This window comes from Scyliorhinus canicula, chromosome 7 (genome assembly GCF_902713615.1).
Source record: "Scyliorhinus canicula chromosome 7, sScyCan1.1, whole genome shotgun sequence".
Taxonomy (NCBI): Eukaryota; Metazoa; Chordata; class Chondrichthyes; order Carcharhiniformes; family Scyliorhinidae; genus Scyliorhinus; species Scyliorhinus canicula.
The window spans coordinates 68,091,261-68,116,307 of NC_052152.1; the positions used below are offsets into that span (position 1 = coordinate 68,091,261).

A 25,047-nucleotide genomic window follows, 5' to 3' on the forward strand; every position below is an offset into this window, starting at 1 on the left:
GAAACCAATTCTCACCACTTAAGCTCAATTTCCATACAATTAACGAGCGCTTATCCAATGACGTCCCGTCATTCATCGGCTTCCCAGCAGGTTGTCATGATGGCATCGATTAGTACTCATTTTTAAAAAGGTTAACCTGGCGGAAGGGCTTTTGTGGGGAGCCGATGAGGTGAGTAGCCATCTTTGCTTACTGGCCAAGAGCCCAGGGGCGCCGGGCTTGCTGCCCCTGTGGCGGGGGGTGGGGGACCCTCAGGTGGGGGATCCTCCACAGGGGTGGGCTGCCATGTGAGGGTGGGGGGAGGTGCTGGGGGGGCAACCACTCGCAGCATTACCATGCCAACCCCTGGACCATTCCGGGGGCAAACCTTGTCCCAGCCTGTCTCCTCCAATGACTACGCATAACCCCCACTGACTGCTGAGGTATCTGGCCATGTGGCTGAAAGCTATTGCTGATAGGGAATTGGCAATCATTTTAAGTGAGCACGTCACACAACCCAAGTGGATTCCCGTGGGTGATCGGGCCATGTAGAGTGTGGGAGTCATTGCCTTGAATCCCAATGAGTTTGCGATACCTGAACACTGTGCTTGAGCACTGCGGGAGGCAACAGCACACATACAACAGCCAAAATCCAAACACTCGGGATGGAACACAGCTCTGGGGACACGTCCATGGCCGGAGGGTGGATGAGTGCCACTGGGAGTGGACCAGCACTTTGTGTGGGTGTCCGGTATACAGAGTCTGGGGTCCGGTGTGGGGGACCCACTGCGGCCAGAATGCGTGGGCAGGGTGTTCTGGGTTGGGGAGGTAGGGGGGAATCAATGGGGGATTGGAGGGTCCAGGGGTGGGAGCCACCGCAGTCTGTCAGTCTAACACCCTCTCCCAATTCCTTACAAATATTGAATGCTATGGCATGGATATTGGATGCAGAAGCTGCTCTAGTGGTGCTCCTGTTAGGTGATGGGGCCAGATGCCGGAGAGGGCAGCAGCAGTAGCGTCTGCAGATGCTCCCGGCAGTGGCCCATGTGCCGGACCCCACCCCTCACCCTGACGACCCAGCTGTCCAATAGGCCAGGGAGGGACTCAGAAAGGGAGTTCCGCGATGGCCCAAGATGTACAGGCATCGCTGATCGTTTGCACAGATGACGGACGGCGCATAGTGTCTACTCACTCGTGTTCCCCGGTGTAGGTCATTGACCTATTTCCGGTATTGGAGGCCAGTCCTCCTGGTCAGATTCCCCGAGCTCACAGCTGCCACCACCTGGACCCAGGCAGCACTGGCTACCCTGTGCCTGACCGTCCGGAACCCTCAGGGGACCAGGACATCCCGCCTTCCCTCCACTGTGTCTAGGAGCCTCCCTAAGTCAGCATCCCCGAACCTTGGGTCCGACCTCCTCGGTGCCATTGTTGCGAGCTGGCTGAGGTTGGCTGAGCAAGTGTAGCATGAGTCAGCTCGACTTTGTTAGCAAGGGGCTGGCGGGCACGGTCCGGCGAATAAGCTGGCGAGCCTTAATTTGTGGCGAGAAGCCCGTGAGGCCTCATTAAGTGGACCAATTTACATTGCATTCCATTGCCGGCCTCGCGAGGCCGAGCGCTGAGAAGCCCGCGGCAATTCCTGCTCACTACAGCACTTGGAACTTCTTCCGGAAGATTGCCCCCAACATATTTTTTAGTTTTAAATAAAGTTTGAAACATAGATTGTTTTGGCATGCTGATATATTTTCCATTTACTTCTCTTACAAGCAAGAGAATAAAGCAGAGGGTACGATTCTCCGCCTGCATTCCGCTCAAGCAAGAGCACACGCAGCCAGAGAATCCCAGGAGAGGTCTGCAGAGAGCCTCCCAACATCACCTCAAGAGATTCAGCGGAGTTCCATGAGACATCGGAGTCAGAACTCCGCCCCAAATGGGTGGGACTGAATGACGCTCAAAGAAGTCGGTCGCAAACCTCCTTACGGCCGACCTGCCCGGGATCCACCAGCCTCCGTCAATTCTCCGGCCTTCCCAGGGAGGCTGCAGCTGGGCGCTAATCAGTGCTGGTCCAAACGGAACAGCACCCTGTGGGGGGGGGGGGGGGATCTCCCAGGCCATCGGAGACCCCTGCGTGGTCAGGGGAAGTGCAAGGTGGCCCCCTGGTTCTCCTCATGGAATTGGCCTCCTTGGCATTGCCCAGCTGGCACCTTGGCACTGTAAGCCTGACACTGCCAAGGTGCTCAGGTGGCAGTGCCAAGGGTCAGGGGCTAGGGAGGGCCATGCCCATGAAATAAGGGGGGTTTGAGTGGTATGCAGGGCAGGTAAATAGGGGACTCTGGGAGTTTGGAGGCTGATGTGTGGGTGTCCGAGAAGGGAAGGGGTGCTGTAAGAGGGCTTGGAGAGGCCTGAAGAAGGGGAATCCCCGGGACACCATAGCGATGTGTCCTCACTTGGGGGCTATGGGGTAGTTTCCATGTGTGTGGGGAGTGACATTGCTCCTGGGTGGGAAGTATGGGGGACGCACAAGCTCACTTAGAGATTGGGGCACCCTTTAAAAATGGCGACCTAATCCCTGAGTTCAGCTCTCTAGTGCTAAAACAAAATTCTTAGTGTTGGCTAAACCGGTGAGAAACTCCTTATGGCCCAAAAAGGTGACTGCGTCATTGAATAGCAATGGGGAAATCGCCGGTGGGAAACTCCCTGAAAAACCCACCACAAATTAACTTCAAAATTTTGGGGAGAATCGCGCCTATAATTCCATTAATGTTAAAATTAGAGCAAGGAGATTCAGGAACTAAATCGGGAAGCAATTGTTTTGCACAATGGGGCGGTGTTGAATTTTTGGATGGATTCCAAAATTGGAATCAACCTAATTCACTGGAAATTTATTTCAAACAAGACTTTAAACCCACAAGATAAGGAGACACTCATCAGATAGTGAATTCAAAGAACTATTATTTGAAGAAAAATATAAATTAGTACAAAGTTGCAACATGGAATTATAATACATAATTGGTCAAATAAAATATATATAAAACATGCATTAATACAATTAAACATTTTCATGAGCATCATGTGTATCAATCTCTGTTTTCTTTCTGCACTAAACTGATTAAGTCCAGCACGCAAAATGACAAAAACATACCCATCTTATCCAAAAGACCTCTATGACTTTCAGTGAATAATTACTTCCATGAAAGCATGCACCTTCTTCCTTCTTTTGAGTAAATATCTTCAGTCATAATATGGCTAACTAACGGTGTCTATGGAGACGGGATTTTTAACGCTTAGAGAAGGTTCAAGACCCTCCCTCTCTACGTGTTAATGGCTGACATATTCTTTAATTTAGCTTAATTAGTCTTAGCCTTTATGCGTAATTAATCTTGATAATAGAACAACAAACGTGTCCAATTTTTCTTTTAATCTTACTTCAGATCTGCAACTTTATGTTTTGTATAACATTTAGTTTCTGAAATTCTAATCTGATTTAAATACATTCTTTGATAGCCATTTTGTGTTTACATTTTAACTTGAGGTTTGTAAGGTGATTTTTTTATCAAATATCTCTTACAGAACATACCTGTGTAAGTTTACAGACCAATCTTGTGATAAAACTAATAATTAATAGTTATTTCATTATAACTGAGGCTCAATCTTAGTTTTTTGGGCTGGGGTCCATTGTTCAATATAATTTGATGGATCAAGATCCCTGTTGTTTCCACTGCCATGTACATTCTTTTTTCAAAATAAATTTTGAGTACCTAATTATTTTTTTCCAATTAAGGGGCAATTTAGTGTGGCCAATTCACCTACCCTGCACATCTTTGGGTTGTGGGGGTGAAACCCACACAAACACGGGGTGAATGTGCAAACCTCACACTTGACCCAGAGCCGGGATTGAACCTGAGACATCGGCGCCGCATGTAATGTACCTTCTAATGGTGCTGATTTGTTTTGTTTGTTTCTAAGCTCCAAAAGTGATTCTCGCGAGTTAATTTTACTTTAAATGTAAAGGCTTATAAAGGTAACATAACACGGCTGAAGTTATATACCGGTACCTATAATAATGCCAGTTCTGTTACTGATCAATTGTTAAATCTCTGATTGTTATTATAAGACACGTTGCTTGTAGTTTTGATATTAATGGTACACATTTCAATACATTGTATCACTGTAAGGTATATGCAGTAATTATGTAATTTAACCAAAGGTTTTTTATATTGCATTATCATGGGCGGGGATTCTCCGTCGGTCGACACCGGAATCAGGAAATGCGATTGGGCGGAGATCGGTTTTGACGCCGAAACTGTGGCCGCCGCCAGTTTCACGGCAAATTACGGTGCCTTCAAATCCCTTCAAAATTAGTTGTGGTTCACTATCTTAAAATCATCTGTTGCCAGTTTGATTAATTCATTGTTGGTACAATCATAAATTGATTACCGTCAACTAATCGCATGTTACTTCCAAGATTGCTTCCTTTGGGCATGCAAGGTCAGGAATGTCATTACCATACATTAAAATAATATTGGTAAGCTTCCCCGTTGTATTATCCCCCCACGTAAGGGTCTACCCCAACCCTTCCATTTCTTTTTCCAAAGTACTTGAAAGTTTGGTGGGAAAAGGCTGCCCTCTGCTTTTCCCGTTCGAGCCAACACTTTAGGGGAGGGGGGAGGGGGTGGAATCATAAAATTCTGCTCAGTAATTTTAATCTGAGAATGATTGATTTTTACAGAAAATCGCCATCTCGGCCTATTGTAGCCAAATGTTCTTTGCAGTGCTACAGGACCATGTTATCAGGCTCAGACAGGGATCAGAAACCCTATCCATTTGGGTAACTGTCACTCACCTGTGTTTTTCACTAAATTGGTCAATTAAGTGACAGCGGGCAGGCTGGCCAACTAATTAAGTGTGGGGAGGGAGGAACGGGACGGGACAGGATGGGGGGGGTGGGGAACGGGTTCTCTAAGTGGGAAGACCAATAGGGAGATCCACTAGTTTGAAAGCAGCTGCAGAATACTGTTACAGATAAGTGAGGGAGAGGGTGTCCCAAAATGGAGGCATCCTCTCAGTAACATTTTTAAATTAGCAACAAAAATACCCTTTACAGCTGAGGTGGAGGGATCCCTTCCAGAGGGTGGCCTGGCTGCTGTTGTTGAACCCTAGCCCTGACTGGAGCACTGGATCCCCAATCTATCACGTGAGGCAGCTAGTGCTCTCGATCACCTCACCCGACCAACCCCCACCTGAAAGGACCTGGAGGTTGCCTGGAAAATCCCAGTCAACCTCTGCCAATTGACCATAAGTGGCCATTAACAGGTTTAGTTGCTGCTTGTGGGTGCGTAGCTTTAGAATCCTCTCATCTGGCCTCCAGGAAAAAAGCTTTGAAATGCCACCTCCATTCTTGTGCATTGCTGCACCCCGCACAGGCTAAAAATTCAGCCCTTGGTGGTAGGATTCTGGAAAACCCTCCCCCGGGAGGCCAGAAACTTCCTGCCATTCACACCAGTGTGATTATGTGGTCCTCCGGGCAGCACACCCCCTTCCATGGATTTCTCAGCAGCATGAGATGGCTTCAGTGGGAAATCCCATTGACAGTGGTGTGAGCAAGGAATCCGTCTCCCACCATTGAGAAACATTCAGCTGGGAGGCCGGAGACCCTCGCCCGGGGTGTTTAAGACTAAGATAAATTAATGTGGACAAATGGAGTGAGTGCCATGGGCCATTTTATTACATTAAAGAGGCTTTATAAATGCAAGTTGCTGTTGTTAAAAATCAACTGTGATCTAATCGAAGAGTGGAACAGACTCAAGGAGCTGAATGACCTACTCCATTCCTTTATGTTCCTAGTTGTTTTTGTTAAAGGAACACATTAATGAATGTTGCTGTGACATTATTGTAATACAGAATGATGGCAAACCATAGATGCTGAAATAGGCTCTCTATTAGAGTTCACTTTAGGCTAATAAAGCTTCTGAATGCACAGGAATGTACATCAGCACTGCTAAACTCTTTATGCTAGGTTGTTACAAAGAATATTAAACATGATTTTATAAGTATGATAGCTCCCTTATATGTTATTGTTGCTAGACTGTTTGAAGAATGCCCAAATAATATGAAAAGAATGATAGAATCCCTAATAAGACAATTTGGCCCATCAAGCCTGCACCGACCCTCCGAATGAGCACCTTACCTAGGCCCAATCACCGGCCCTATCCCCATAACCCCACCTAACCTTTGGACACTTAAGGGCAATTTAGCATGGCCAATCCACCTAACGTGCACATCTTTGGACTGTGGGAGGAAACCGGAGTACCCAGAGGAAACCCACATAGACACCAGGAGAATGTGTAAACTCCACACAAACTGCAACCTGAGGTTGGAATCAAACCCGGGTCCCTGACGCTGTGAGGCAACGGTGCTAACCACTGTGCCACCATGACACCCATATAAGATGTCACCATTCTGACTTGAGAGTTGTAGGTTTGTCTTACTGATCTAGGATTAGTTCAGCATTCGGTGTAATTTGTAAAGTATTTTGGAAAAACTAAACTGCAGCCAATACAGAGTGGATTTTTGTTGTGTCTAACCTCCACACATTTTGTGCAGCACGGTGGCGCAGTGGATTAGGCCTGCTGCATGATGGCGCCGAGGTCCCAGGTTCGATCCCGGCTCTGGTTCTCTGTCCGTGTGGAGTTTTCCTGTGGGGTTCCGCTCCCACAACCCAAAGATGTGCAGGGTAGGTGGATTGGCCACGTTAAATTGCCCCTTAATTGGGAAAAATGAATTGGGTATTCTAAATTTATAAAAATAAAAAAAAAACCTCTACCCATTTCTGATAGGCAAATCTTGCTGATTATTCTCTTGATTCTTTCTAGTTATGAAAAATTTCATCAGCAGTCAGGAACTTATCTGTAGAAGTTCATTTATGTGTATTGTGATTTAAGATCTTGATGTGTAATACTTTCTTTGCACCTGTTGCTCCTATATATATAATATACTATATTATAGGAGTTGTCTCTTCTTGTGCTATTATATGTTTGGGGCTATATAACTACTGCCTTGTAATCTAAACTGCATATTTCCTAACTCGAGCAACCAATGTATGTAGTATGCTGACACCATGGGCGGGATTCTCCGACCCCCGGGGGGTAGGAGAATCGCCTGGGGCCGGCGTCAATCCCGCCCCCGCCGTGTCCTGAATTCTCCGCCACACAAGATTCAGTGGGGGCGGGAATCGCGCCGCGCCAGTCGGTGGGCCTCCCGAGCCGGTCGGCGGGCCCCCCGCGGCGATTCTCCGGCCCGTGATGGGCCGAAGTCCCGCCGCTGACAGGCCTCTCCCGCCGGCGTGGATTAAACCACCTACCTGACTGGTGGGATTGGCGGCGCGGGCGGGCTCTGGTGTCCTGGGGGGTGGGCGCGGGGCGATCTGACCCTGGGGGGTGTCCTCACGGTGGCCTGGCCCGCGATCAGGGCCCACCGATTGGCGGGCAGGCCTGTGTCGTGGGGGCAGTCTTTTTCTTCCGCTTTCGCCATGGTCTTCACCATGGCGGAGGCAGAAGAGGCCCCCTCCCCTGCGTATGCGCCGGTATGACGTCAGCAGCCGCTGACGCTCCGGCGCATGCGTGGATTCACGCCGGCCGGCGAAGTCCTTTTATCCTCGGCTGGCGTGGCGCCAAAGGCCGTTCACGCCAGCCGGCGGAGAAGGAACCTCTCCCACTCAATATGAGGGCTTGGCTCCTAAAGGTGCGGCGTCCCGACGCCGGAGTGGTTCATGCCATTCCGACACGCCGGGAACCCCGCCCCGCTGGGTAGGGGAGTATCCCAGCCCATTACTTTTTTTTAAAGTAAAATGTTTAATAATTCTATCTTAAGCTATTTTGGCCTCCTGTTTAAAAAAAATACAGTTAAGGTTACTGGAAGCTACTCTTGTTCATAAGATAAATAAAGAATACAAAGGAACAAGTCTTGACAGAGTATTATTCTAGTTAAAGGATTATATATATATCTAATAATTATAACAAAAGTCACCATAGTACAGATAAGTTAAAACAGAAAGATAATGGCCAGATATTTGTTGACTCAATAAATGAAACGAATGGCAGTCATCATAGTGTAAGTAAAAATGGTGCTGCAACTTCAGATGGGTTGCAGATGTACAGTTAAATGTGAAGTTTCAAACTTGCTGTTTGAACTACACTGTTATATTGTTAGCTTTGTAAAAATTACATACAGTATGCCTCACCATTGACCTTCATTTGAAAGTTGTGCAATTGCAGTATTTGTGTGGTTTTAAATCACATAGATATTTAGGGATGACAAGTAGTAGTGCAAATGTACTATTAACAATCTGATAATTATTGACTACTACCATGCAACCTTACTGATATGGTAAAATAACCAAAAAAGTGTGGAGTCTCATTCTGTCTCAAATTCCCTTGAATTTGTCAGGGAAATTTGAAGTGAATTAATTATTTTCCATCTCCTCTTTCTCGCACTCTCGCTCTCTCTCTCTCTCTCTCAATCTAACCTTTCTTCCGATCTCTCTATTGATATTTTCATACTTGATTTGACATTGAATTTTCCCCCTTTAATTTACCCTCCTACTCAGTCCTTCTCTGTTTGTTTCCTAATACTTAAATCTTATTGGTCGCCTTGTTCACTCAGGCCCAGATGCTCTACGAGCCTCACTGTACTATTTCAGCTTGCACTTTGGCAACTTTGAACAAAATTGGTTGAGCTGTAGGTCAGGCTGACTTGCAGGGTAGATCTAATGAATGCCAGTTCCTATAAATACCCTCCCATTTCAGAGAAATTGGTCACAATTCACAACAACAACCAAGGTGTACAGTCAAACTTGTTTTTCCCACAGAATACCTCTGTTCAGAGGAGAGGAAGTTTAAATAGAATTTTTTCCCGATTGATTTAATGAGATTTCAAAATGAACTATTTTGCCACTTATTAATTTTTCTACATGTGGTGCATTTAGACAAGTGCTGGTGCATTAAAGTTTGCTGGCGCAAGATATATTAAGCTGGAAATTACTATTTTTGAGACTAAAGCAATAATGTGATTCCTGATGAACATAAAATAGTTAATGATGTAATTACTAGGGCCTTTTGTATTGAGATGGAATTGAGGTACAAAATTGAAGTAAAATGAGAAAATGACACTAGGAATAATTGGAATGGAAAATAAAGGCAAAATGGGTAATACAGAAGAAAATAACTGTCTCCTAATGAGGATGAGAAGTTTTGCATGGTAATGAAATGTGTATGCCCTGTAATACCCATTTTGGGTTTATGGCTTCTTTAAAATCTACTCTCTATCCTCGCACAGTGTTCTTGGATATACCTGGTCAGGGCCAGGAGATTTATCCACCTTCATACATTTTAATACGCCCATCACCTCCTCTACTGTACTGCAAACTGTCCCCAAGAAGTCGCGACTAACCTTCCGAGCTTCATGTCTTTCATCACGGTAAACAGAGGAGAAATATTCATTGAGAACCTCGCCCATCTCTTGCGGTTCCACACACATGTCCACTTTGGTCCTGAGGAGTCCGATTTCCTCTCTAGTTATTCGTTACCCTTTAATATATTTAAAGAATCCACTTGAGTTTACCTTAATCCTCTCAGCCAAAGCTACCACATGCCCCCTTTTCGCCCTCCTAATTTCCTTATTGAGTCTACTCCTGTATCCCCAGTGAATCCACTGATTCCAGCTGCTTGTACCTGAGCCATGCCTCCTATTTCCTGGCCAAAACCTCAATATGTTTTGTCATTCAGGGTTCCATACTCCTGCCAGCCTTGCCCTTCACCCTAACAGGAACATATAGACCCTGAACTTTAGCTATTTCATTTTTAAAGGCCTCTTACTTGCCAGAAGTTCCTTTGCCCTCAAACAAGCTACTCCAATCAACCTTTGCAAGCTCCTGTCTAATTCCATCAAAAATTGCTGTGTCCCAATTTAGAACTTGCACCTGTGGACCAGTTTTGTCTCTTTCCAAAATTATTTTAAAATTAATAGAACTATGGTTCCAAAGTGGTCCCCCACAATCACCTCAGTCACTTACCCTGCCTTATTTCCCAAGAGTAGACCAAGCTTTGCTCTTTCCAGAGTAGGACTGTCCACATACTGCCTGAGGAAACTTTCCTGAACACACTTAACAAATCCCACCCCATCTAAGCCCTTAACACTATGGCAGTCCCAGACTATTTTAGTAAAATTTTAATCCCCTACTATGACAACTCTATTACTACTGCAAGTCACCCCAATCTCCCTGCATATTTATTCTTCTAATTCCTGTTGGCTATTTGGGGGCCTAAAGTACAACCCCAAAAAGGTCACCACCCCCACCTTATTTCTTAGTTCTACCCACAAAGCCTCGCTGGATGATCCCTTGGTTATTTCAACTCTGATTACTGCCGTGATGCTCCCCTTAATCAAAAATGCAATTTCCCTTCCTCCCTTTCCCCCAATCTGTTATTCCTAAAGCACCTGTACCCTGGAACATTAAGCTGCCAGTCCTATCCCTCCCTTAGCCATGTTTCAGTTATGGCTATAATATCCCAGACCCACATACCAATCCATGCCCTGAGTTCATGAGCCTTACCTCTTGCATCAAAATAGATGGAGTTTAATTCAACAGGTTTTCCCCGCTCCCTGCTGTGTGCCTGCCTGTCATGTCTATTCAGCTTGCCTTTGCTGAGTACTGCATCTCCTCCTTTCAGCCCTTCATTTGCTTCCCTGCTGCTGAGGATCCCACCCCTCTGCCAATCTGGAGCAGTCATCTACAGCACTCGTGTATACTAATTGGGGGCTCACTGTCTGTTTTAGAACTCTTCTTTCAAATTGGGTTGCCATGAACTGGAAAGGCTTCAAGTTGTTCCTGTAAAGTTTACTGGCCATGGACGTGGCCTATCTAATGGCCGCAACCTCGAGGGTAAATACTTTAGAATTTTTTTAAATAATGTGGAGGCAGAAGATGCAGAAGTGCTCCTCCTGGCTTCACAACATTCATAATGACTGTTGCCAGCCACAACCAGACCACCACCTACTGGTTTCTCCCACCTCCTCCCCTGGGACTTGGCTGATGGTAACTGATGGTGAGACAGGCCAGAAATTGAAAGATGTAGCGTTTCAAACTGTCTCTACTTAAGACTGGAGGACCAATTTGCCTCAATCTTTGGGCCTCTGTCATCAAATATAACAATTTTGTTCCACCCGTTCAGCTCTCCACTTGCTTGCTAAGCAAGGATTTAGAAAATGGAAGCATCTAACAATGGAAAAACTGGGGTTCAATGTATATTACATCAGAAATGCCTTTTCTCAATTCATCCTAAATAAGATGCAAAGGAGTCCATTTAAAACTATAAAAATAGAGTTGTACTGAATTTGGTCCAATGTATAAGTATATCTTTTACAATAGGTCTTGGCATCTCATGGATTTAGTACATCAGTCTCTTGAGCAATGATGGGCAACCTGGGCTAGCGAGTGGGCCGCATGAATGATTCTTCATTATCTCAATGGGTCGCAAGATTGACACTGGATAAGCCCATTAACTGTGACCCTGAATAAGATTCAATACATTTAAAACATGCCAAATGTTTCATAACAAGTTATAGAAAGTGCTTAATCATGCATACATTCAGAGTGGAATGTATCAACTTCAAGTGGTAAAAACCTCACTTCATGTGTCCTTGCTTCAAAAAAGCCAGAAGATGGAAACCAGTAGAATGTGGCAACACTCAACAAAATATCTCATGGGCTACATTCAGAATCCTGATGGGCTGCATGTGGCTCCCAGGCCACAGGTTGCCCACCACTGCTCTTGAGTTATAGTTATACCAAAAGCTACATTACATTGTGAAAATGGAAATATGTCTGCAATCTGTTTATTTTCTGGCATTCTAGCTAACCTATTATTTACCTATTAAAATAAATTGATATATAGCAAGTTAAATCATCTTGATGGGATTATAGGTAGGATAAACAATGGCTTGAAAACCCAAATAGACAATACCTGAAGCATAAAATGTGTGTTGGGAACAATAGTAGAGGTAGATAACATCAGTGAACCATAGACTATTTCTGCAGGGCTGGTTTAGCACAGTGGGCTAGACAGCTAGTTTGTGATGCAGAACAAAGCCAGCAGCGGGGTTCAATTCCCGTGCCAGCTTGCCCGAACAGGTGCAGGAATGTGGAGACTAGGGGCTTTTCACAGTAACTTTATACTTGTGACAATAAAAGGTTCTTATTATTATGACTTCACAGCTATGTTTCCTGTGACTTTGATTCTAGGCTGAGAAGAATGACGAGGCTAATGCGAAAGCTGAACAAGAGACTACCAAACCTGAAGACAAGGCTCACAAGGCTGCCACCAAAATCCAGGCTAGCTTCCGTGGCCATATAACAAGGAAAAAGCTCAAGGGGGAGAAGAAAGGAGAGTCAGCTGTGGCAACGAATGTGGCGGGTGCAGGAAAAAAAGACGAAGCTAAAAAAACAGAGGCTATCAAGGAGGAGGAGGAGGCAACGGCAACAGAACCAGCTGCATCTGGTTCTGAAGGGAAAACGGAAGAGGTAGAAAAGCCAGTTAGCAATCCTGAAGCAAACCCCTCTGATGCTGAGAAGGCATCGGAGGCAAAGGACGCCCCCACGGAAAACGTGGAAAAAGCAACACCAGTAGCGAAAGATGAAAAGATCACAAATGGTGAAAAGGATGTCAAGGAAACAGAAAGCGCCGCAAGTACTGCCACTGAGAGTACCCCATCTTCAAATGTCACCTCTAGCCAGGAAAAGGAGAAGAAACCAGTAGAAGCAGCTGCCACTGAGGCCAGTGAAGCAGCAACAAAGGCCCAAACTGAGACAGCTGCTAGTAGCACAGCACCAGAGAAAACAGGTAAAAAATTTAAGACACAAAGACCTTAATTTTCAAGTTGTTTCTACAACAAAAGTGATGAAATATAGGCCTTATCTCAATTTTTATTACTTCTATTGGTTACCTTTGAAATGATAAGTGACATGGCAATTTTAAATTACTCTTGAGATTTTCAATGTAGAAACCTACTCTGAAGTATATTTTTTGTTGATTTTACTGTTATGTTTTCATCAATAATTTTTTTTTTTCAAGAAGCCAATAATCAGAATCAACAAACTAAAATTATACAAAAACTGATGACCGTTCAACATTGAATAATGGTTATAAATGTTCTGTTCAAATTAAAATTGCGTACAGAATGAGTAGCCAATACTTCAATCTGGTAAATATATCCACTCAACATCCTTATTGAATTTTTGAATCAGCTTCAACTGTCAAGTGTGTTGAGGGAGGTATGCATGTATACGTATATAAATTCCCATTTTGAAGCAATACAACTGGCTTTAATTAAAGATTCCCAGTTCTGTGCCTCTTGTCTACAATATAGAGCAGATCGGTATTGAAATCCAACAGCTGTTGTTTTACTTCAAAATGTTTTCACAGAATCTCCAAGATAATGAAAAAACAGGTAAGCGGCAAACATCGATATGTTATTATCAGGACACCAGATTGTTTGAACACAGAATTATGTCTTAACATTTGTCCATGAATCACTAACGATACTAAAGAAGCTGGTCTAAATATGCTCTTGGGAGAATCTGAAAATCTCTTGTAAGTAGGGATCTCTGACATTACCCATTATGATGTTCCTATATCATATGGGTGCACTATTCAGTATAAACTACTTTCTCGTTTCCTCACAGTCAATCCCACATAATATCAGCTACACTCCATCAGCTGAAGCATGAAAAACAAAATTTGTGTGTACAGTATTCCAGGAGTAACAAGGAATCAGTGTATCAAACTGGATTGGGTCTTCTGCATGTAATGCGCAAATAGAGTATATCCAATGAGGAAAATAGACATTTGCAATTCACCCTGATTATTTAGTATTCTCCCATCATATTTTATGATACTCAAACTGGCAAATGATTGAGGTGTGTATGTATTTACTTTTGAAATCAGATACCATTTGTGGAATCATACCATTTTTAGCATGTTTTTTATTTCTGAAAAAATATTGGGCTTGAGCAATCTTCCTTACTTCAAATTGTTTGTAAGAAATTACATACAATGCCACCTTGTTCAGGCTGCCTACATGAGGTAAAGAGACGAAACAATTCCAAAAGGGACATCTCTGGCAAGAGGTGGTGATACATTCTGATCGGAGGCCAGTAACCATCTAGTTTCAGGTTGATGCTATAAATCTCTGCCAAGGCAAATCATATTCTGCCAGCTGTTACACCCAGATGTGCACTCACTCATATTTAAGAAACATAATTAATTTCCACCAGTGAGCAGGGAAGGAGGGCAATGGTGCAGTGTATATATTTTTTAAATTATGCTTAATTTGAAGTATTTTAGCATTGGCACACTTAGTAAAGGTACATTTTGTTACATGGGCAAACAGTAGGGTTGATTCTGTTTTTATAACTGATTCTGTGGAGCTGGCTTTCTGAGTTCAGAATAATTGACTACCTTTTTTTTAAAAAGGCTGTTGTTACCAGTTGTCACTTAGAAATAGGTACTTTTGTTTTAATATTTTATGTAACATTTCACACAAGCATTGTTGAGGTTTTTATTTATGACTAAAGCTGTACATTTTTTTTCATCGCCACTTTGAGGGATCAGAAAGGTCTCAATATTACTCTTTCAAATGATGGTTTTAAAATTAGTGGGAATGCACTATCGGAGCATACAGCAAAAAGGAATGCAGCTGTTCCACATAATTAACTCTTTTAGAAGGCCATAAGCTACCACATAAGATAGCTTTTTGCAAACTCCGCAGTATAAAAAATATGGCTGGAATTCACTATTCGTTGCAATAATTCACTGTTCCCGCCGGCAGTGGATCCTGCCCGTTGGTTTCCCGGTGGCATGAAATGGCTTCAGTGGGAAATCCCATTGACAAGAGGCAGGAGTAGTGAGTCCCACTGCCAAGGAATGACATCCCGCAGAGAAACATGGGACTGGGGGACCGGAGAATCCAGCCCCATGTCTCAAATTCCTGATTAACCTCTGAAATGTATCTAGACCAACTATGAGGTTTGAATAACGATACCATAAAATATATAGAGGCCAATTAATCACATACAAATATGGCACTTGAGCTGTTAAGCTTGCGGTTTGATGCTTGAATGTTGCTTGCAAGGGTTGTCAATTTTTTTCTGTAGTTCTGTAAAATTTAGCTGCTTTTCAAAGTCCCATCCGAGATACTGAGCAGAATTTTCCTGGAGTGGGAAAAAAGTTGGAAGGGCTAGATTCAGCTTCACAACATGGGATAAACCTTTGGAATTAAATTTTTGGAATTTTAAAGGTGGGTCGAGCTTCTCAATGCCACATATCCTTTTGCATACCGTGCATGCTCATTTACAGGCCAGCTCTCCACCCCATTGGATTAAGTTCTCCACGGGCAAGAAATACAACACATCAAATGCACAGCTACATATAAATGGCTTGCACCAGCTGAAGCAATCATCATCTTGGACTTTGGAATAAGTAGCCACTTCCTTTCCCTCTTCTATGGCAGATTATGAATGGGTTTTGTTGTCAGTTGTCCAAGGTGTACAGAGGGTAACCAAGGCAGGGAGGATGGAGTCTATTGGGAAAGGATGAAAGAGGCTGAACACGGGAACAGTGTCAGCAGAGAAGGATGGAGCTGGAACTGGAGAAAGGTGCAAAGTCCATCAGAGCAGGAAGCCAGACTGTCTGGGACAGGGAGCGAGGGAGGCTACAAATCTACTGATTTACTAGTTGAGTATATTCAAAGATTGAGCCTCCACTGCCCTATGGTTGGAGACTTCCAAACACTGACTCCCCTCGAGTGTAGAAATTCTTTCACATCTCAGTCCTAGATGGCCTACCTCTAACTCTGAGACTGTATCCCTTTGTTCTGGACATCCCAGCCAAGGGAACATCCTTCATGCAGAACCTGTAAAGGTATTTTTGCTTCATAAAGATAGTGGGCTAGATTCTCCGTTGTAGTGATCCTCCACTTTTCCAGCAGCAAACTCAAGCCCACAAATTTCAAAATGCCGCGGGGGTGCCCACAATGGGAAACCCCATTGGCTGGCTGACGGGATGGAGGATCCTGCTGCTGGCGGAGGTGCATCACACTAATAAACGGGTGTGGCGGGATGGAGAATCCTGCCCAGTATGTCAGTCCTTTGCTCTCTCTCTCTCTCTCTCGAGAATACAGGCCCATTTTCCTCACTCTCATCTCATAAGAAAATCCCACAGTCCTTGAAATCAGTCTGGTGAGCCTTGGTTACAACCCTTCAATAAGAGTGCTATCCTTCCTAAGATAAGAAAACTAATCGGACACTTCCAGGTGGGGTCTCACAAAGGTCAACTGCAGCCAGATCTCTTTAATCCTACATTCAATTCCTCTTACATAGAACATAGAACAGTACAGCACAGAACAGGCCCTTCAGCCCTCGATGTTGTGCCGAGCAATGATCACCCTACTTAACCCCACGTAACCCGTATACCCATAACCCAACAATCCCCCCCATTAACCTTACACTACGGGCAATTTAGCATGGCCAATCCACCTAACCCGCACATCTTTGGACTGTGGGAGGAAACCGGAGCACCCGGAGGAAACCCACGCACACACGGGGAGGACGTGCAGACTCCACACAGACAGTGACCCAGCCGGAATCGAACCTGGGACCCTGGAGCTGTGAAGCATTGATGCTAACCACCATGCTACCGTGAGGCCCCAATCAAGAGATTACAATCAAGAGAAACCTGTCATTGCCATCTCACTTGTTGGCTGTACTTACATGTTAGCTTACAAATGTATTTGAACATGGACAGCCAGGCGCATTTGGCTTTCACACTTATTACCTCAAAATCTAGTGAAGATGCTTATTTTCTATTCCTCCGACCACAGTGACAGCCTCATATTTTTGATCATCATACACCATTCTGTCCTGTTTCTGGCCACTCACTTAGCCTGTCTCACTCTCTTTGAGGCTTATTTGCATCCTCCTCATATCTCACATCAGGACACCAGCAGGACTTGCAATGACATGATTGGAAACGTTGAACGGACAGCATTCTAAGAAGGTTCAAAACTGAGTGAGCAGTACCTGCTGGGTTGCCTGGTGCGTCCCTAGACTAACAAATTCACGAATGATGGACAATAGTTAAACATATTCCTTCTGGGATACTCAATGCTGACACTACTGATGAAACAATGAATGCTTTTGACTGCCTCAATGGAAAGCATAGTATTGGTAGAACCACATTGAAATTGCAGTTGTTCTGTCTTTGGAATCTGATGGGGAACAAAGTGCAATGCCCTTAAATCCTCATGACCATCCAGCAACTGGCAGCACAATGAGAATGCAACTAACTTTAAACACCGTGCAAATCCGCAAACATTTAGAAGTGTTAATCATGTATACGGTAAGTGAACATTTGCGCTACCTATGTGTCTTATATTTCCTTGGTAAGAAGTCTTACAACACCAGGTTAACGTCCAACAGGTTTGTTTCGAATCACTAGCTTTCGGAGTGCAGCACCTTCCCGGTCCGAGCAAAAACATGGCAGCCATTTTGTGTTCTGTTCGACTTGGGCCTCCAAGGCAGTTGCTATGCTTTCCATTGAGGCAGGAGGTGTCACAGCAGACAGAACTAAATCTGTATCCGGGATGTGCCGACCAGATTGTGACTCTGAGCATAGTCTAATACCTACACCTACTGAGGTATGTGCTGATGGAGGTTCTATGTGAATGTGAAAGTACATGCTCTTGAGGATTGAGTCATGGTGGATGGAGCTGGGAGGTCGGATGTCTCCTCTTCTGCTTGTCCTGTTTGCGGGTACCAGGAGTGAAGAAGAGATGGAATTAGAAAATGGTTGTGCACATTCCCTTATCTAAACAATGTCTCACACCGTTGGAGCATCAGACAACTGCAGACTGGAGGCATCCTCACTGGCTTACTATGAGAGTCCTATATTACCAATGATGCAGCCACAGTCCTGGTCCTCTCCCTCGAGTGTGCTTTCTCCTGCAGGTGAACAGAGGATTGAGTGCCATCCCAATGGGTGCATGAACAGTTTAGGCGTACGAATGCCGTTGCCAGCTACGGAGCCCTCCCGGGTAAGTGATTAACATGCCAACTGCCCTGAAACAGGTGCAACATTGGCAGCATGAAGTGGCTGCTGCACATTCAATGCAAATATTCCATCTGCTGCTGGGTCCTGCATGTAACATCCCTCCTACCTGACATCCCTCTTGACTCGCACACTCAACATGCCAAATGCCACTATTATTTTCACTTGGCAGCGACTAGACAGTGCTATTTACTCTTGAGTGGCGTAGCAGATCTTGTGTCCTTTTTCGGCACTGAACTTGGGTTTGTTTGTAGGCCCAACTGGCACTGACCTGTGCTGCTACCTTAACCAGGACATCTTGTTTAGACAGGAGGGCCTCTTTTTGCCATCCCTGGGACACGGGACCTTTTCCGGACAGCCTGGAAAAGCACCTGCAGCAACACATCGCTAACGTGGAGCCTCTTTTCTGATCTGCAACATTCTGATGTCTGGAATAGGCGTCCCCTCTAGAATGACACCCAGACTGAAGCTCCAAGCTTACATTGTGTGAATGCCTGTCCGGGTGTCCTTTGAATGTGGCACCTGGACTTTCGGGCCCGAGGTAAAGTGGGTGCGATGACCATCTGCCCACCTCAACGCAAGATTCGTGGAGCTCCTCGCACATGTATATCTAATTAAATGATCAGTGTGGGATCATGCATGGCCAGCTGTCCTGTCCCCGAGCAGAAATAACTCACTTCCACTCCCCCCTCAAGTTATACTCCAGAACAGGAGATTCCGTCTAAATGTGTGGAATGGCATTAACATGGTCGTGCCATTACATTAAAATTGGGCAATCTTCTAAACCAAGAGGCTTAACCAACCAGAAAGTAACATCTTAGCCCACAAGAAGTATTTGTGACAGCTGGTTGCAAACATTATCACACTATTTTGAAAATTTGTTGAAAAAAATACTAAAAATGGACATTGTTTTGAAAGGTATGTACACATTTGTATATTTTGAGACATTCCATGGCCTAATGTAACAAATCTTATTGTTGATAACAGCTCAGTAACACAGTTTGGCAAAGTTTGTATCCTGTGTTTGATTTTTAACTTACTTATTAATCTGATAAATCTGATAACATTATGCGAACCTTTTGCTTTTCACTTTATATCAGTAATATATCGTAAAAGACAACTTAACAAAGGAAAATTTGCTCACAAGATTACGGTTTGATACTTTATCATTAACATAATGTTGAAATATGCAAGTGAGGTACTGAAATTCTGATGTTTGACATGTTGTTTCATGTATTTTTGTGAAATTTCTAATATTAAGGTTAACAATTTAATAATCATGTTAAAAGAGCAAGCATGGGAATCTTTGGAGAATGTCTTAACCAACATGTTACAGAAGTCAAACATCTGCATTTCATCATTAACATTTTAGTTAACATCCTCTGTTCGATTGGAGTTGGAATTTACTTTTGTCTATCAGCCCACTAGAATTATTTAATAGATGTTAAAGAATGAAAAAGGGCAAATCCATTCATTGTTGTGAAAAATAGCAATCTCTCCAGTAGAATCTATTCACCATTTTCTTCTAATACACATAGCAAGAAAAATGCTGTTTTACTCAGAGTTGTGAATTTTATGCAAAGCAATACAATTTTAGTAATATTGCATTTTTATTTGAATTTGCAATGTTCTGTCTTTGGTGACCAATTCTATAACTAAGATTCTGGATAATGTAACCTTTTTTTTTACTTTATCTTAGTTACAAAGCCAGGGCTCAGAGTGTGGACAGAGGCGAACCCCTAATCCAGCTCCTTGCCTGCTCCAAAAACTAATTCAAATTGAATCCAATTCATGGTCCCCATAAAGGAGACATACCAGATCTGAGCCAAAAGGCTCAATCTACGCTCAATCTTAGCCAAAAGGCCAAGAAGCGATAATGTAACCACATTTGCTCGTAAATGGAAAGAAGTCAGAAGGAAATAAAACAAAAAGTCTGAAACACCTATTTGAAAATACTGTATTTTAATGGTGGTAGATAGTAAACAATTAAATGTAAACAACAGTTTTTTTTTAGAATGATTGACACGGATATTTCTGAATAGAAGTCTGGCCCTGTACTAACTTAATAAATAATTAATATTTTATCTCTTTAATTCACAGCAATGAGATTAATCACTTCATGTTGACTAAGTTTCATGTTGAGACGTTTGAACATTGATATTGTTTGAAGAAACATTTGTTGCTCTTTGAATATTGGAAACTGTTGCAAAAAGATAATGTTGAAAGTAAAATGTTGAGAACGATGAAAGTAAAATATGAGGCTTTAAGGAACAGAATTAAGCACAAGTGGGGAGCAGATAAAAAAGGAGGCAAACCTGTTGTACCTTGAGTCATGGTTTGTGCTGATACTGTGGTGGTCTGACTTGACTTTGTTTCAGTTATTCTTTACCTGGTGAATTCCCAAGCAATCCTGTACCAAAAAAGGATTGGCAGACAGCAAATCTTCAAAAAGGAATGACTGAAGTCATCCAAGGAACTAGAGGCCACATAGCCTGTCATCAATGTGAGGAAAGACACAAGAATCTTTGCTAAAAGACTGAGATTAACAAAAAAACTAGAACTAGAAAATATAATAGAAAACTATCAGTTTCTCAAATCTTATTTTATAATTTCAAGAAATAATAGAAACTATAGACAACAACATTCAGATATTCGATATATATATTTGATGAAGAAAACCGTCAAAATGTCACCATGTGATAGATTCATGACACATGTCAGAGGTTAGGGCACAGAATGGATTGAAAGAAGGCGACAAAACCAAAAACAGAGGGCAGAAGTTAAGGGAAGTTCTTCTGACTAATGGGAAGTGGTGACCTATAGAACCATCCCAGCTGGAAGCATTGCTGCTTACCATTTGTAAAAAGAATTTGGATTCATCATGAGAGGTATGATAAAATTTGCAGATTTTGCCAAATTGAGTGGTGTAGCTAATAATATGAAAGACTCATAAGATATACAGGAAGGCATAAACAGGTTTTTGACATTTGTCTCTGTGAAAGTTGCTTGTACTGGGTCTTATTCTTTTTTTAAATTTAGAGTAGCCAATTATTTTTTTCCAATTAAGGGGCAATTTAGCTTGACCAATCCACCTACCCTGCACATCTTTGGGTTGTGGGGGTGAAAACCATGCAGACACAGGGAGAATGTGCAAACTCCACATGGACAGTGAGCCAAGGCCAGGATTCGAACCTGGATCCTCAGCGCCATAGGCTGGAATGCCAGCTGCTGTGCCATGTGCCTCCCCTATTTTGGATCTTATTCAACGGAAACTTGCTAAAACTCCATTGAATGGTAAAAAGGTCCACTATTTGCCACATTAGCTTATCAAACACCATCAAATTAGTAATGCACATATCAATTCTTTTCAAGTGCTAGTTTTTGAAAGACCCATCATCATGATTATTACCAGAAGTAGCACTATATTCCAGGAATAGCACCTGGGCTGAGATAATTGAAGGACTCTGTTTAAATACCTCCTGAAGCATATATTTAAGTGCTTACATTGCACGGAGGGTATTAACATAATACCTAATTGTCTGAAGTGAGAATTAACACTAGCTTTCCCAAAGCTTTTAGTAGTTATAGAAATCTAGAACTGCCTTTATAGTAAAAGTGCAGTGACTAGGAATCCCTTTGCTACCTGCACCCCAGAGATACATTCCTAAGTAATCTGTTTTCATGGTCTTGGTTGAGGGATGACTGTAAACATGGAATCTTTTGTGTCCAGGTGAACAGTCAGACAGAACATCTGTTTCATTCAAAAGCTACTGGCTCCAACATTGCAGCACTCTCTTAATTGTGCAATGAAGCGTTGGCCGAGATCACCTCTGGCTCAAACGTGTGAGTCCTACTAACTGCACCAAGCTAACATTTCAAAATTTTATAAGCTTTTGCTATTTCTGCATTTCTATATTTTTGCACGAAATTCCTCTGACAGCATTCTGTTCCCTCCTCACACCGTTCCGGCATAGAAGCATATAGAAATAATAGTGCAAACAGGTCATTCATCACAGTCGGTCTGTTTTGATGTTCATTCTCCACTTGAGCATTGTGTTAATCCCACGAGTCCATCAAGTTCCCATGCCATTTGATCTTAATACCAATATTGACGACCTCTGCTTCAATCACAAATTATATAAGTGCACACTGCAATGTAACAAACAAACCTTTCATAAAAGTGTTTGTCCTTTTTTTTCTGTTTTGTTATTCTGGTTGTTGCCAATGGTAATGCCCCTGGGCGCGATTCTCTCAAAAGGGATCTAGCGAGCACATTTAGCCCCGTGTTTCCCGGCCCTCGCAGTGCCGAGAAACACATGGCTACTCAATGTGACCCGCGTTGCATAAGGGGTCTGGACGGGGAATGTGTGAGCGAGGCCACACTTAGCCCCGTTTTGTACAGTGGGGAGCTCTGCTAGCCAGAATTCCCCAGTGTAGCAAGAGATGGTGCCTTAATCTCCGAGGACCCGAAACGATCAACAATGGTTCCATGGTCACCATTCGACTTGTAATTCCATGTTTTTATTGAATTCAAATTTCACCATTTGTTGTGGTGGGATTTTAAACCCAGGTCCCCAGAGCAGTACCCTAGATTACTAGTTCAGTGACAATACCACCAAGCCTGCACATTTTCCTTTTTCCTGGCTCTACCTGAAGTCCAGAATGGGTCATCCATGGTTCAAGTCCTTTTCCTTCTAAGCCTGACCTCAATAAGTAAACACTTTGAATTGCATTTACTTCAGGGTTGCTTATCAGATGTCTCAATTGAATGCACATTTAATATTTTAACCTCTAACTTGTCAGTTATATTCCCAAAACAAAAAGTTAACTCTAAAACATATGAGTTGAGAACTATATTTTCACAACAGTAACCCGTGGAGAAGATTCTGTATTGTTTATGTGACTTTTTGTATAAATTAAAATGAATAATATTTCAGATGCCCCCAGGTGATCTCCCAATTCACTGAGGTTTTTACTGTTCTTGTACTGATATTTATTGGTGTAAATATTAAGCCAGTCACTAAGGAGATTCTGATTCAAAACATTATTGCAGGAAGTCAAAGCGATGTATGACTTTTTAGGATAAAAGAGTCCAGCAGATAAGCAATTCAATCTTTGATTTTGAAACAAATGACATAGGAATTTAGAATGCATGCAATCCATAAGGATTGTTTTTCTTTTAAAAACTAGAGTACCCAATTCATTTTTCCAATTAAGGGGCAATTTAGCGTGGCCAATCCACCTACCCTGCACATCTGTGGGGTGAAACCCATACAAACACAGGGAGAATTGGCAAACTCCACACGGACAATGACCCAGAGCCGGGATCGAACCTGGGACTTTGGCGCCATAAGGCAGCAGTGCTAACCACTGTGCCACCGTGTTGCCCCATAAGGATTGTTTTATGGTATACGCAATACATAATCAGGGCCATTTTTCCATGGTGATGGACTAAGTCCAATAACTTGCCATCGCAACATATTGTAGGAAGGATACTTTTAGTCACATTTTCAGGTTCCAATGGCATGATAATGTGCAGAATGGTGTGCTGACCATAAATCCATGGCCTTGACTATTAAAATTTTATTTTCAATTTTAACTTGCAGGATTTAGAAAATGGGATGGAACATCTGGCAGCTCAGTACAGAGTGGGGTGCAGGTATTCTATGTAGTAGGAATGATGGATTGGGGAGTATTTGTAGTAATGAGTATATGGTGCTGAATTTAGTAGGAGAGGGTATGGGAATATTAATCGGGTGGGGTTTAAGGTTGAGGCAAGTTAAGCATTTTCTGTAAAATAGGGAATATTTTTCCTGATTTCAAATCAATGCGAGATAATTGGACTTCTTATATTATTCACCTAAAGCTTACATCAAACACTCTCTGGTCAGGTACAAGTTAAATACAAAGCAAACCCTCCTCTCTCACTGTCACAATAAATATGCCTTAACTTCAACCACAAGCAATACTCCTAGTGTGCCAATGTGATTTTTTTTTTCTCCTTTCATGGGAGTAGTTTTTCTGACCTTTTTGGAATGCCCATTCTATTGCTGAGTTGGAGCTTCATCTGATTTAGTATTTGCATCTGTCAGATTGCAAATATTTTCATCACCTTGGCCTGTGTTGAATTAAAACTCAGGTTCCAAAAGTGGTCAGGCAGTGTTCTTTTCATCCAGTCCCCAATGTTGTCTCTTAAATGTCAGATCAACACATTCCACCCACAGCGTCTCGTTGTGGTGTGATTTCTACTTCATTATCATTTCAGTATTGCAAATTCCATTTGAAATGGCGGATATATTCCCCAGTCAGTACTGGATGCTTCTTCTAAATTGAGATGAGTGTTGACCCATGTTTCAGGATAGGTCTTTTGCAGCATAAAACAAAATATCGTACCCTTGGAATGAGCTGATTTACATCTTTTTGAAATGTAAACTTCAGAATTAATTCTGGATTGTGGGCTAATATGACACAATGCCAGAGATGGCCAGGTGGTTTGTTTAACTGTGGCTGTGAATATATGATGACTGGAAGTAGATCATGGTAAATACTCCTTGGCAAATGTGAGCCACATGTCTGGTTGCATGTTTCAGGTTTTGACCATGTTAATCCAATGCCTCCCAGAAGATATGTTGCCTGGTTTTTAAAGAGAAAAGCTTGTTAAACTAATAACAATGCATAGTTCCCAAATACCTTCTTACTTCCTAAGTGGAAAGTAAAATTAAACCAGTGCTTCAAATGTTTAAAAGTTAGTTTACTCAATACTTGCAGGGATGCTGTCAATAGGGTAGGAGGTTTTCCTGAGATAGGATAAATTTCTTGTGAAAATTCTGAAAAAAACTTTAAAGGCCAATGCCTTCTTTTTAACCTGGGAATATTTTCTCAATTTGTAACTTGTTGTTTTCCAAGAAAATTTTT

The 25,047-nt window shown here is 42.9% G+C and overlaps 1 protein-coding gene across 1 annotated transcript in view; it reads left to right on the plus strand.

Moving 5' to 3' along the window:
* Window positions 1–25,047, plus strand: part of gap43 (growth associated protein 43) — a 295,571-nt gene that overhangs the window by 91,761 nt on the left and 178,763 nt on the right. The window contains exon 2 of the mRNA XM_038802216.1: window positions 12,273–12,870. Within this exon, the coding sequence (XP_038658144.1) occupies window positions 12,273–12,870 (598 nt within the window). The remainder of the gene's footprint in view (window positions 1–12,272; window positions 12,871–25,047) is intronic.